Below are 15,513 nucleotides of genomic sequence, written 5' to 3' on the forward strand. Positions count from 1 at the left end.
ACTTAGTAATTCTGCAACAAAACCTGCAATATCAATTGCTATGTATTTCATGTATTGATTTCAACAACGTCCCAGTAATCAGGCATTATTTTTTTCTTTCTTTTTATTGTTTTTCTAAAACAATAACAGATCTGAAACCAAAGCTTAAATCTGTAAATTGTAATGTTTGTATTGTTTAACTGTAAATATATATATATATATATTCTATTTTATCAACAGACGTGCACTCATGTGTAATTTGCACTCAAAGGCTGGTATCGACCTCAACAACAGTTTCCAAAGAAAAATTTGTAGTTAACTCTATGACAATTTCCTACAAAAAGCTTATATATAAGTCAATGACAATTTCCCCTAAAATTGGGTTAAATATCTGATGTTGTTTTTAATGCAAGGAAAATAAAGAATGGGGTTTTTCCTGAATTCCTTCTCATATCATCTACATTTCTAGGAAGTCACATCAACCATCTTACCCTCCCATATCACCTACATTTCTAGGAAGTCACATCAGCCATCTTACCCTCCCATATCACCTACATTTCTAGGAAGTCACATCAGCCATCTTACCCTCCCATATCACCTACATTTCTAGGAAGTCACATCAACCATCTTACCCTCCCATATCACCTACATTTCTAGGAAATCACATCAACCATCTTACCCTCCCATATCACCTACATTTCTAGGAAGTCACATCAGCCATCTTACCCTCCCATATCACCTACATTTCTAGGAAGTCACATCAACCATCTTACCCTCCCATATCACCTACATTTCTAGGAAGTCACATCAGCCATCTTACCCTCCCATATCACCTACATTTCTAGGAAGTCACATCAACCATCTTACCCTCCCATATCACCTACATTTCTAGGAAATCACATCAACCATCTTACCCTCCCATATCACCTACATTTCTAGGAAGTCACATCAGCCATCTTACCCTCCCATATCACCTACATTTCTAGGAAGTCACATCAACCATCTTACCCTCCCATATCACCTACATTTCTAGGAAATCACATCAACCATCTTACCCTCCCATATCACCTACATTTCTAGGAAGTCACATCAGCCATCTTACCCTCCCATATCACCTACATTTCTAGGAAGTTACATCAACCATCTTACCCTCCCATATCACCTACATTTCTAGGAAATCACATCAACCATCTTACCCTCCCATATCACCTACATTTCTAGGAAGTCACATCAACCATCTTACCCTCCCATATCACCTACATTTCTAGGAAGTCACATCAGCCATCTTACCCTCCCATATCACCTACATTTCTAGGAAGTCACATCAACCATCTTACCCTCCCATATCACCTACATTTCTAGGAAATCACATCAACCATCTTACCCTCCCATATCACCTACATTTCTAGGAAGTCACATCTACCATCTTACCCTCCCATATCACCTACATTTCTAGGAAGTCACATCAACCATCTTACCCTCCCATATCACCTACATTTGTCAGAGGTTTCTAAGAAAACAACAGACAAAAACAATGGACAGAAAACTTTGAAAAATATGGATCCTTCAACTAAAAATACATATCAATACCTTGTATGATTCTGACAAAAATCCATGCTGAGAATCAACGTGAGAATTCTTAGTCTTACTAATCGATATTTAACAAGGTAGACTGCTCATATTCACGCAGTTGTCTAATAGTGATTTTTAATAAGACTTTCCCATTTTATTGGAAATCATTAGCGTATTTTACCACTTAATGTTTGCTGTGACTTGTTTTGGCGTACAGCACAAGCCTCTAATAAGTCTAGTTTTCATGGACTAAACCCTACCTCATTGTCACTCATCTGTTTCTTCTTGCGTCCATAGTTGGTAGGAGACGGACTGACATTCCTCCTGTGGTTCGTTGTGCAACGTGACTGCTGTCTTGTCAGGTCCCGATTTGACTGCTGACCTTCGGACTGTTCAGTTTTAGATGGTGAGTCCAGTCTAGGCTCTATCAAAGTTTTGGCAGCACTGCATTTCAATAGATATCAAATTAATACCAAGACATAAAAATGACAAACAAATTTAAATATATTTTAACACTCCCTTCTCTTTGTTCTAACCTTCAAACAATTTAAGGAATTTGTTTAAATACTTTAGATTGAAAATGAATATCTGTGAAAGAGATACTCTAATAAACCACACATCTGCGACAACTGACAGTTAGACACACTTCTGTAAAACTGATATCTACCATAATAGAACCTGTTGTCAAACACACCTCTACACATATGCCATCATTGGATACAGTCACCTCTACACAGACGCCATCATGGGATACAGCCACCTCTACACAGAGGCCATCATTATATACAGCCACCTCTACACAGTGGACACCTTTAGTGACAGCAACCTCTACACAGAGGCCATCATGGGATACAGTCACCTCTACACAGAGGCCATCATTGGATATAGCCACCTCTACACAGAGGGCACCTTTAGTGACAGCCACCTCTACACAAAGGCCATCATTGGATACAGTCACCTCTACACAGAGGACACCTTTAGTGACAGCCACCTCTACACAGAGGCCATCATTGGATACAGTCACCTCTACACAGAGGACACCTTTAGTGACAGCCACCTCTACACAGAGGCCATCATTGGATACAGCCACCTCTACACAGAGGCCATCATTGGATACAGTCACCTCTACACAGAGGACATCTTTAGTGACAGCCACCTCTACACAGAGGCCATCATTGGATACAGTCACCTCTACACAGAGGACACATTTAGTGACAGCCACCTCTACACAGAAGCCATCATTGGATACAGCCACCTCTACACAGAGGACACCTTTAGTGACAGTCACCTCTACACAGAAGCCATCATTGGATACAGTCACCTCTACACAGAAGCCATCATTGGATACAGTCACCTCTACACAGAAGCCATCATTGGATACAGTCACCTCTACACAGAAGCCATCACTGGATACAGTCACCTCTACACAGAAGCCATCATTGGATACAGCCACCTCTACACAGAAGCCATCATTGGATACAGCCACCTCTACACAGAGGACACCTTTAGTAACAGTCACCTCTACATAATGGACACCTTTGGTTAAAGCCACCTCTACACAGAGGACACCTTTAGTGACAGTCACCTCTACACAGAAGCCATCATTGGATACAGTCACCTCTACACAGAAGCCATCATTGGATACAGTCACCTCTACACAGAAGCCATCATTGGATACAGTCACCTCTACACAGAAGCCATCATTGGATACAGTCACCTCTACACAGAAGCCATCATTGGATACAGCCACCTCTACACAGAGGACACCTTTAGTAACAGTCACCTCTACATAATGGACACCTTTGGTTAAAGCCACCTCTACACAGAGGACACCTTTAGTGACAGTCACCTCTACACAGAAGCCATCATTGGATACAGTCACCTCTACACAGAAGCCATCATTGGATACAGTCACCTCTACACAGAAACCATCATTGGATACAGTCACCTCTACACAGAAGCCATCATTGGATACAGTCACCTCTACACAGAAGCCATCATTGGATACAGCCACCTCTACACAGAAGCCATCATTGGATACAGCCACCTCTACACAGAGGACACCTTTAGTAACAGTCACCTCTACATAATGGACACCTTTGGTTAAAGCCACCTCTACACTGAGGACACCTTTAGTGACAGTCACCTCTACACAGAAGCCATCATTGGATACAGTCACCTCTACACAGAAGCCATCATTGGATACAGTCACCTCTACACAGAAGCCATCATTGGATACAGTCACCTCTACACAGAAGCCATCATTGGATACAGTCACCTCTACACAGAAGCCATCATTGGATACAGTCACCTCTACACAGAAGCCATCATTGGATACAGCCACCTCTACATAGAGGCCATCATTGGATACAGTCACCTCTACACAGAGGACACCTTTAGTGACAGTCACCTCTACACAGAGGCCATCATTGGATACAGCCACCTCTACACAGAAGCCATCATTGGATACAGCCACCTCTACACAGAAGCCATCATTGGATACAGCCACCTCTACACAGAGGACACCTTTAGTGACAGTCACCTCTACACAGAGGCCATCATTGGATACAGCCACCTCTACACAGAGGACACCTTTAGTGACAGTCACCTCTACACAGAGGCCATCATTAAATACAGCCACCTCTACACAGAAGCCATCATTGGATACAGCCACCTCTACACAGAGGACACCTTTAGTGACAGTCACCTCTACATAATGGACACTTTTGGTTACAGCCACCTCTACACAGAGGACACCTTTAGTGACAGTCACCTCTACATAATGGACACCTTTGGTAACAGCCACCTCTACACAGAGGACACCTTTAGTGACAGCAACCTCTACACAGAGGACACATTTGGTTACATACCATACACTATACAAAGGACACCTGTTGTCACAGACACCTCAATACAGAGGGCACCTGTTGTCACAGACACCCCAATACAGAGGACACCTGTTGTCACAGACACCTCCATACAGAGGACACCTGTTGTCACAGACACCTCCATACAGAGGACACATGTTGTCACAGACACTCCATACAGAGGACACCTGTTGTCGCAGACACCTGCACAATGAGGACACGTGGCAATAGACACTCCTGTATAAAGGATACCTACAAACACCTCTATATAAAGGACACCTTTTGTCACAAACACCTCTATACAAAAGACGAGGAAGGAATCATACTGTAGTGAATGACCAGGATGAATTGATCTGTAATGTTTAGATCACAAGTAAAATATTTCAATTTCATTCCTTGTATACTGTCTTGATCCTTTCCCATGACACCAACTACTGAAATTAGACTAACTTTATAATAAATATCAAACTACAGAAATTAGACTAACTTTATAATAAATATCAAACTACTGAAATTAGACTATCTTTACAATAAATATCAAACTGTTAGCATTACTATTTACAGAGTGAGAACCCTCGAGTACCCATCATGAATATGGTAAGAATGAAAATTGCTGTCCCTAAACTGATGATTTATTGTCAATATTCCCAGTTTTACCCACACGTTGTTATGAATATTTTTTTAATTTTCATTGATTATGCTTATTTAAGAATGACGATCAATTAAAAAAAAAAGTAAATATTAATAACAGCATAATAAATTTGAATATTGACATTAAATTATCATTTTAGAATTATTGGACTTAAAATCTGATGGTAGGCTCACATGTATTAAAGGCCTTTGTGAAGAATTGAACCCAGAACCTCTCATCGAAATATAACTCAGACACCTTCAAGCTCCCTAATAAGCTAATGGAAATATTACCAACCACAGGGATCCTGTAGAAATTCCAAACTCACAATTCTCATTAGCGAAATTTGGCAGAAACTCAAAACCCAAAGTCTCCATCACAGGGACTTGGCACAAATTAAAAAAACCCACAGTCCATAAATGTATTATACTCACAAGAATATAATCTAAAAAGAACAGACAACTATTTTTTTTTTATGATGTATTATGATATTTTTATTGTGTTATATTTTAGTAGCTGTTGCATTACCTGTAAGAGAAATGTTTGATCTATCCAGAGACGTATATATCTATTCAATGAGTATTTGATAAAAGAGATGGGCCAAGTATTGAACAGGTTATACCTGATAAATTCAGAAATCCGTGTTCTGTGGAAGCATTCTTTCATCTCTAACGGGCATCACAATAACTATAGTAAAATTGAAAAATCTTAGCTGATGGAGATATACAGTGTCCATATAATACACTGCTGATGTCCCGCTTATATCAGAGATGTACATAATAATACATGTCCCTGGTGTCCCTATTAATATCATGAATATATACATATGGTGTCACTGATGTATCAGGGACATACATATAATATGTTCCTTACTTCCTTGTTTATATCAGGGACCTACATATAACATTTGCATTTTTTAGGAAGTGAAAACTTGAACGTAGCGATCAACAGAGAACTGTAATTTAAGTCAGCAGGGAGTCGACAGTGTAGCTGTCCGAGGTATTGTCTCATGAATGTGATTTTAACACTCTGGAAAATTAATTCTAATTTATCTTTATTTTTACTTTTTCTTAAGCTGACATGTTTTTTGCTAGTCTCGTCACTCAAAATAGCAGAATGTTTCCTTGCTTTAAGTCACATTTGAAACATTAATTTTAATGTGAAATCAAGACTACGCGGTAAGTTGAACAGCGTTATCTCCCTTAGATAAATGAGAACGACAAACTGAAGACCCTTTACCATGTTAACTAATGTGTTATCAACGAAAGCATATACCATAGATTAACTATACGATGTTACACACCCTCAATAGGAACTAGTGATTACTGCAAACGTACTTCATTCATTCAACATCAACAGATAGATAAGTGTCATATCTTGAACCGACCCTGGCGCGCATGTGTCAATGGTTGACATGTTACTGAGATGTAAACACATCGTCGGTTCGATACTTACGGTGTGTGTTTCGGCTCGTAATCAGGTACATATTCCTTCAGAACGTGTGGCAGCGTGCTGGAGAGATGGGTGGTAGTTTTTAGTGCCATCACGAAGTTGTCTATGACATCATAAAATATTCATTCATAGACTGAGCACATCCAGGGCACCTTGCCAAGGTCCTACAACGATGTTTGTTTATCATGTGACCTGGAAGTAACCACTATGGAAACTCCACATCACGTGATTATGCTAAAAGCCTTTCCCGCCAGAAATTAAACTGGTATACAGAGACACGTGTTTGTAAATCGAAAATAAACCTGAGAAATCTCTGTCAATCATAACCTGCCCTTGTGTTACTGTTAATTGGCGCATTTTTCAACCTTGCTGTTTTAGATTATTTTTACCTGTGCTTTTCTCACACCAGTTTTACATTTGTTGTTCTCCTACCTGTTTTACCTGTGTTGTCCTCCCATCCGTTTTACCTGTGTTGTCCTCCCTTCCGTTTTACCTGTGTTGTCCTCCCATCCGTTTTACCTGTGCTGTCCTCACATCCGTTTTGCATATGTTGTTCTCACACCTGTTTTACCTGTGTTGTTCTCACACCTGTTTTACATGTGTTGTTCTCACACCAGTTTTACATTTGTTGTCCTCCCATTCGTTTTACCTGTGTTGTTCTCACACCTGTTTTACAGGTGTTGTTTTCACACCTGTTTTTCCTGTGTTGTTCTCACACCTGTTTTACCTAAGTTGTTCTCACACCAGTTTTACATTTGTTCTCCTACCTGTTTTACCTGCGCTGTTTTCACACCTGTTTTACCTGCGTTGTTCTCACACCTGTGTTACATGTGTTGTTCTCACACCTGTTTTACATGTGTTGTTCTCACATCAGTTTTACATTTGTTGTTCTCACACCTGTTTTACATGTGTTGTTTTCTCACCTGTTTTACATGTGTTGTTTTCTCACCTGTTTTACCTGTGTTGTTTTCTCACCTGTTTTACCTGTGTTGTTCTCCTACCTGTTTTACATGTGTTGTTTTCTCACCTGTTTTACCTGTGTTGTTTTCTCACCTGTTTTACCTTTGTTGTTTTCTCATCCGTTTTACCTGTGTTGTCCTCCCATCCGTTTTACCTGTGTGTCCTCCCATCCGTTTTACCTGTGTTGTCCTCCCATCCGTTTTACCTGTGTTGTCCTCCCATCCGTTTTGCATATATTGTTCTCACACCTGTTTTACATGTGTTGTTCTCACATCTGTTTTACCTGTGTTGTTCTCACACCTGTTTTACAGGTGTTGCTCTCACACCTGTTGTACCTGTGTTGTTTTCTCACCTGTTTTACCTGTGTTGTTTTCTCACCTGTTTTACCTGTGTTGTTTTCTCACCTGTTTTACCTGTGTTGTTTTCTCACCTGTTTTACCTGTGTTGTTTTCTCATCTGTTTTACCTGCGTTGTTCTCCTACCTGTTGTGCATGTGTTGTTTTCCTACCTGTTTTATCTGCGTTGTTCTCATACCTGTTTTGCATGTGTTGTTTCCTCACCTGTTTTACCTGTGTTGTTCTCACACCTGTTTAACATGTGTTGTTTTCTCACATCTGTTTTACCTGTGTTGTTTTCTCATCTGTTTTACCTGCGTTGTTCTCACACCTGTGTTACATGTGTTGTTCTCACACCTGTTTTACATGTGTTGTTCTCACACCAGTTTTACATTTGTTGTTCTCACACCTGTTTTACATGTGTTGTTTTCTCACCTGTTTTACCTGCGTTGTTCTCACACCTGTTTTACATGTGTTGTTCTCACACCTGTTTTACATTTGTTGTTCTCACACCAGTTTTACATTTGTTGTTCTCACACCTGTGTTACCTGCGTTGTTTTCTCACCTGTTTTACATGTGTTGTTTTCTCACCTGTCTTACCTGTGTTGTTTTCTCACCTGTTTTACCTGTGTTGTTCTCCTACCTGTTTTACATGTGTTGTTTTCTCTCCTGTTTTACCTGTGTTGTTTTCTCACCTGTTTTACCTGTGTTGTTTTCTCATCTGTTTTACCTGCGTTGTTCTCCTACCTGTTTAACATGTGTTGTTTTCTCACACCTGTTTGACCTGTGTTGTTTTATCATCTGTTTTACCTGCGTTGTTCTCACACCTGTTTTACATGTGTTGTTCTCCAGTTTTACATTTGTTGTTCTCACGCCTGTTTTACCTGCGTTGTTCTCCTACCTGTTTTACATGTGTTGTTTTCTCACCTGTTTTACCTGTGTTGTTTTCTCACCTGTTTTACCTGTGTTGTTCTCCTACCTGTTTTACATGTGTTGTTTTCTCTCCTGTTTTACCTGTGTTGTTTTCTCACCTGTTTTACCTGTGTTGTTTTCTCACCTGTTTTACCTGTGTTGTTTTCTCACCTGTTTTACCTGTGTTGTTTTCTCATCTGTTTTACCTGCGTTGTTCTCCTACCTGTTGTGCATGTGTTGTTTTCTCACCTGTTTTATCTGCGTTGTTCTCCTATCTGTTTTACATGTGTTGTTTTCTCTCCTGTTTTACCTGTGTTGTTTTCTCACCTGTTTTACCTGTGTTGTTTTCTCACCTGTTTTACCTGTGTTGTTTTCTCACCTGTTTTACCTGTGTTGTTTTCTCATCTGTTTTACCTGCGTTGTTCTCCTACCTGTTTTGCATGTGTTGTTTCCTCACCTGTTTTACCTGTGTTGTTCTCCTACCTGTTTAACATGTGTTGTTTTCTCACATCTGTTTTACCTGCGTTGTTCTCCTACCTGTTGTGCATGTGTTGTTTACTCACCTGTTTTACCTGCGTTGTTCTCCTACGTGTTTTACCTGCGTTGTTCTCCTACGTGTTTTACCTGTGTTGTTCTCTCGACTGTTTTACCTGTATTCGCCCTCATTACTTTCATATATATATATATTCCCATAACCTTCCATTAGCTAGATATATAGAAACAAGCCATGTAACACTGGCAGAGATGAACGTAATATTTTAGGAAGTGATGGTGACTGTTTGAATGAGTAATTTTGGAGAGAAAAAAAAATATTGCAAATATTTTTGATAAGGAAGTTTAATTCACATTAGAACAGTATTTTTCTTATCTCTCGAAATTCTCTTGCCTTACTCCTCTAGTATTATCTTTAGTTATGTTTGTATTTGAAAACCATACTTTGATGCTGTAGTTTAAAGTATATAAAAAGGTCAGATGGAAACATCTGTCACATAATTCCCCTCAACTACCAACGTGAAAAAATGTACAAATTCACGTGACGTGTCTCCGCAACAAGTTAGGTAGACAGCAAATCGTGTTTAACGGAAACATCTACTTGAAACACACGCTAAGATTGAGAAACGTACGACAGGTTGTAGTCGGAAAAATACCGTCCAATTGTATTACAGACGAACTCGGACAGACATCAACCTTGAGAGAAAGTGGACCCAGACAACTGTCGGAGATATTTCACGCTACTCAAAACCAATATGACATAACTAGCCCAACTCAATTTTCTTGGAGTTCATGGTCAACAACAAGACAACGCACATCCAAAAGGACATAACCATATTTAAAAACGTTTGGATAATGGCTCTGTTATCCAATAAGCAAGCATTACTTTCTTGTACATTTAGAGTGACATTGTGTTCGATAGTTAAACAGTTTTAAGTAAGAACTATTCAATATCAGCCTTTCTTCAATAATTTCAGTGTTATTAATTTAGTACATTTGTGTCAAATGTATGTGTGTGTATTTAAAAAATACGCTAATTATACAAAACTATCCTAATTATTCCCGTTATCAATATCATTAATTTTGCTATACAGTATGTTCACATACGGCTATGTATCTGTGGATCAAATTATATAAACCGAAAAAAAAAATAATCAAGAAAATATCGACATGGCAACATAATCATACTTCAAATTCAAATTCCATAAAACTAGGGCAAAATATGAACGAAAGAAAAAAATTACAAGGAAACTCCTGAAAAATTACAAGCAGTGTTCCTGAAGAGTAAGCATCTTCTGCTTCATCGACGACACCCGCCTTGTAAACCTTGGTCAATCCAAGTCAGTAATGTCACGTTTTCAAATAAGAATAAGGTATACAACAAAGGAACCAAGAGGCAAACTTACGAGCATTAAATGCGTCCAGCTTCATGTTGCACAAAGAAAAAGAATATTTCTCAATGAGGTCACTCTGGCGACTATAAAACTTCCCCATAATTTTCACCAACCTGCATCTTTTGAACCCTTGTGTTAAAACAATGGACGTATTTTCTCTCATTATTGATACGGTCATATTGCTTCATGAATTCAAAATATCATTTTATGCATTGTATACTTATAACGGTATAATTGACTGATATAGTATCCTATAAAATAATTAAAGTTTTCAGTTAATTTATAGTAAATTGTTACTGGAATATTCTAAACAGTTTTCTATAACATTACCCAATCAGGAAAAATAATTATTAGAACACTGTGATTTATACAGTATGCAGTATATCATAGTTAAATAACAGTACAGGTAAATAATCTACCTGTATATAGGTACTATATCAGAACACTACAGGTAAATAATCTACCTGTATATAGGTACTATATCAGAACATAGTTAAATAACAGTACAGGTAAATAATTTACCTGTATATAGGTACTATATCAGAACAGTGCAGGTAAATAATCTACCTGTATGTAGGTACTATATCAGAACAGTAAAGGTAAATAATCTACCTGTATATAGGTATTATATCAGAACACTGTGATTTATACAGTATGCAGTATATCATAGTTAAATAACAGTACAGGTAAATAATTTACCTGTATATAGGTATAACATCTACCTGTATGTAGGTACTATATCAGGTAAATAATCTACCTGTATATAGGTAAATAATCTATAGGTACTATATCAGAACAGTACAGGTGAATAATCTACAGTCAATATTATATCAGAGCAAATAATCTACCTGTATGTAGGTACTATATCAGAACAGTACAGGTAAATAATCTACCTGTATATAGGTACTATATCAGAACAGTACAGGTGAATAATCTAACTGTATGTTGATATTATATCAGAGCAGTACACGTGAATAATCTACCGGTATGTAGGTACTATATCAGAACAGTACAGGTAAATAACCTACCTGTATGTAGGTACTATATCAGAACAGTACAGGTAAATAATCTACCTGTATGCAAGTACTATATCAGAACAGTACAGGTAAATAATCTACCTGTATATAGGTACTATATCAGAACAGTACAGGTAAATAATCTACCTGTATGTAGGTACTATATCAGAACAGTACAGGTAAATAATCTACCTGTATATAGGTACTATATCAGAACACTACAGGTAAATTATCAACCTGTATATAGGTACTATATCAGAACAGTACAGGTGAATAATCTAACTGTATGTTGATATTATATCAGAGCAGTACAGGTGAATAATCTACCTGTATGTAGGTACTATATCAGAACAGTACAGGTAAATAATCTACCTGTATATAGGTACTATATCAGAACACTACAGGTAAATAATCTACCTGTATATAGGTACTATATCAGAACAGTACAGGTAAATAATCTACCTGTATGTAGGTACTATATCAGAACAGTACAGGTAAATAATCTAACTGTATATAGGTACTATATCAGAACACTACAGGTAAATAATCTACCTGTGTATAGGTACTATATCAGAACAGTACAGGTAAATAATCTACCTGTATGTAGGTACTGTACCAGAACAGTACAGGTAAATAATCTACCTGTATATAGGTACTATATCAGAACATTACAGGTGAATGATCTACCTGTATATAGACACGATATCAGAACTTTTCTTTCAGTGTTTTTGTCATTCATTTGTTCTTAAAAAATAGCAGAAAGATAACAGAAAGAGAGTAGTGAAGGAACTTTACAACAATCAAATCGTGGATAAATTTTCGGAACACATACATTTTCGACACAGTCCTCTAACGACCTGATATAAACGTATATTTGATAACGAAACATGCATTATATATTCATGATGACCAACTTTATTATGTACAGAACGGGAATTATGTTGTCCACGGCATCGTTGTTGTTGTCGCTATTGTTTTCGTTGTCGTTGTCGTTGTCTTTGTTCTCCTTATTGTTGTCGTTGTCGTTGTCTTTGTTGTACGCTTTGATGGGAGTCACTTTAATGGAAATAATTAGATACCAGCTCTTCTCTCGTTTTCTGATCACATATGTAAAACATGCGCGTGTAACATTGTTGGGACTGACATAGGGGCAAGACGAAAGACAGGTTTTAAGACCATGCCTAGAAATGTAGAGAGACAATCTATCGGTTATGGTGCAGACAAGATGTTTGATGACCACTGTTGACCCGCCAACCAGAGGCTGTCTTGGAATAGGGATCGAAAAAGCATATAATGGTTGGAATCCATTTGACAATGCTGTCAACAGTAGTCTCCGGAAATCAGTATCGTCAATGCCCAACCGAAGTAGCGGTTTTAGTTTACGAACAGCAGAGAAATACATAAATTCATATTGACTATTGAATTAAAATATTGTTAAAGATAACTTTAAGTTCAAATTCAAATAAATTTTGTTTATAGTCTGTACATTTTATCAACATTACAACAAAAGCCTTTTATTTTTTCTTAAACGACTGCATTATAGACGGAAATAATACTATTTACTTGGCATCAACGTCCATACATATTTAGTGAATTAATGAAGAATTTGTTCACAGAATGACAAGGCAGTTTATAGTGATGTTACACTCATACGATAAAAATAGATATTAACTGAACATTTGTATATCACAATACAATGGTTAAAATCACCGCAACAGTTTCGTTTTGTTTAAATATAACAATTAAGGGAGATAATCACAATTCAGGTTTGATATAACACAAACAGTGTAATGTCACTGATATCCACAAACACGACTCTTGCGTTACTTTACCTGGTAAGTTGTAGTATTTTAGATTCAAAGTCAGAATATACCAACTTTGTACTGGGTATCAAGCTCTATCGGCACATAGGGCGTCTATATTTGTTATCATTCCGGTGTGGTATGAGTTTTCGAAAATCTTTAAAAGAGGTAGCTGTCCTGACGCGATCAGGCAAAACATTCCAAGTAGTAACAGCTAAACCTCTCAAACTTGTTCCGTCTATTGTACATAAAAGAGTGAGGTGAGAGTTTCTCATAAATAAAACAAGGACATAAATAAAATATTGTCAAAACATGGACTGGACTTCAGATCATTTGAAAAAGTATGCAGCTTGTATGCATCACAATGATTATAATATAAACAACATCTCACAAGTTGTTATGATGTCTCTAATTAGACGTGATATTTAACGTGGAACTTTGCTGGCAAGATCTTCCAACAGACCATTGGCATACTTAAGGGAACCAACTGTGCCTCTCTGTTGGCTTACTTGTTTTTGTCTTCATACGAAACTGAATTTATCGAGGATCTTATCAAACAAGTCACAAGCACCTTGCAAAGTCGTTTAAATATGGATCAATTGTATATACCCATCAGGATTGGAAATCAAGGACATGTTAGACTCTTCAATGTTAGCCTCTTATCTGGACATTTTCCTACAACGAAACAAACATGGACAGCTTTTTAATAAGCTGCATGATAAGCGTGATGATTTCAGTTTCCCTATTTTGAATTTTCCATTTCTGGATATCGACATCCCTGCATCGCCAACATACTTTACATGGACTTTACATGTCGCAGTTGAGTCTATATTCAATGGCCTGTCTCAATTAGCACGACTTTCGTGCATAGTGTCGTCAGCCGCCGGAAAAACACTCTTAACGCAGGGTTTCAAAAGATGCAGGTTGATGAAAATTTTGGAGAAGTTTTACCATGTCGCCACAGTAAAACCATTGAAAATCATTCTGTTTCTTTGTAGATGTGAAGATGGATGTGTTTGATAATTGTTAGTTTACCTGTGTGTTCCGTTGTTGTACACCTTGTTCTCATTTGAGAATGTGACATTTCTTACTTGGATTGGTCACCATTTACATGGCGGGTGTCGTCCATGACGATGAAGCAGAAGACGCTCCTTTTACAGAACACATGGTCTTATTCTCCTTGTACCTTTTCAGAGGTCACCGTGTAAATCTTTCTTTTGTTCATATTTTGCCATGGTTTTATTATTGAATTTGAGCTTAAATTATAGTTGTGTTGACATCATGGTATTATCTCGCTTGTTTTTGTCACTGGCGATTCAATTGAAGTAGACTACCGTTCTTAACCCTTATAGCAAGATATTTGATGACGTCATCTTCATCAACGTTAAAAAACAAATGGATTGCTGGTTAAAAATAGGAATGGCTTACATTTTTTCATGAAATGTGAAATTTGTCACGAAGTTTTAAAGGTACAAATTACAGATACATCTATGAATTTTAGCTTTTTCCTAGGTGTTTCATGTAAAAAAAAAATTATATCGCATTATTAAATGATATTATCATACTGTGCATTCACTTTATCAAGCTTGTTATGAAAAATCATTTTCAAAATGTGCGTTGACTGTGAGATGGTGGGCGATATATTGATTCACCAACCATTTAACTTGTTTACTGTTAATTCAATGGTAAGGTCCCTGTATTATTTATCGGTTTATGATGATGTGTGAGACAATATAGCAGTTCCAAGGGAAATAACACTTGCGGCTTTGTTCATGTTAAAGGATAAGGTACTCATCTCAGACCATGCTACTTTTTATTGTGTACCTAATACCCGTGACGTCACCACAACTGGTGTACATGTACATTTACTGTGTGCGCGTAGCGACAGCGTAAACCGGGGTCGGTATCTGAACTAAGTTCATACAAATATGTAACAGTTCACACTACAAAAATATCAAAGAATATGCAAATGGACTGATTATTATGTAGCGAGCGCGGATAAACTTTATGGCACTGTATGTGAAAATTCAAAGTGGTTGAAAATAGAACTCAGCAAAAACCAATAGTCTGCATTTGTGATCAGTCTTGCAAAGCCGGGCTT

The 15,513-nt window shown here is 37.6% G+C and overlaps 1 protein-coding gene across 1 annotated transcript in view; it reads right to left on the bottom strand.

Annotated features, from left to right (window-relative positions):
* The window catches only part of LOC132559986 (uncharacterized), a 107,685-nt gene extending 101,092 nt beyond the window's left edge, over nucleotides 1–6,593 (bottom strand). Inside the window, exons 1-2 of the mRNA XM_060224634.1 lie at nucleotides 6,505–6,593; nucleotides 1,812–1,995 (exon numbers count right to left, since the gene is read on the bottom strand). Coding sequence (XP_060080617.1) covers nucleotides 1,812–1,995; nucleotides 6,505–6,593 — 273 coding nt within the window. The remainder of the gene's footprint in view (nucleotides 1–1,811; nucleotides 1,996–6,504) is intronic.
* Between the last annotated feature and the right edge of the window lie 8,920 nt (nucleotides 6,594–15,513).

Source organism: Ylistrum balloti, unplaced genomic scaffold (genome assembly GCF_031769215.1).
Source record: "Ylistrum balloti isolate Yb309-2 unplaced genomic scaffold, AGI_CSIRO_Ybal_v1 Utg371000, whole genome shotgun sequence".
In the NCBI taxonomy this organism is placed as follows: Eukaryota; Metazoa; Mollusca; class Bivalvia; order Pectinida; family Pectinidae; genus Ylistrum; species Ylistrum balloti.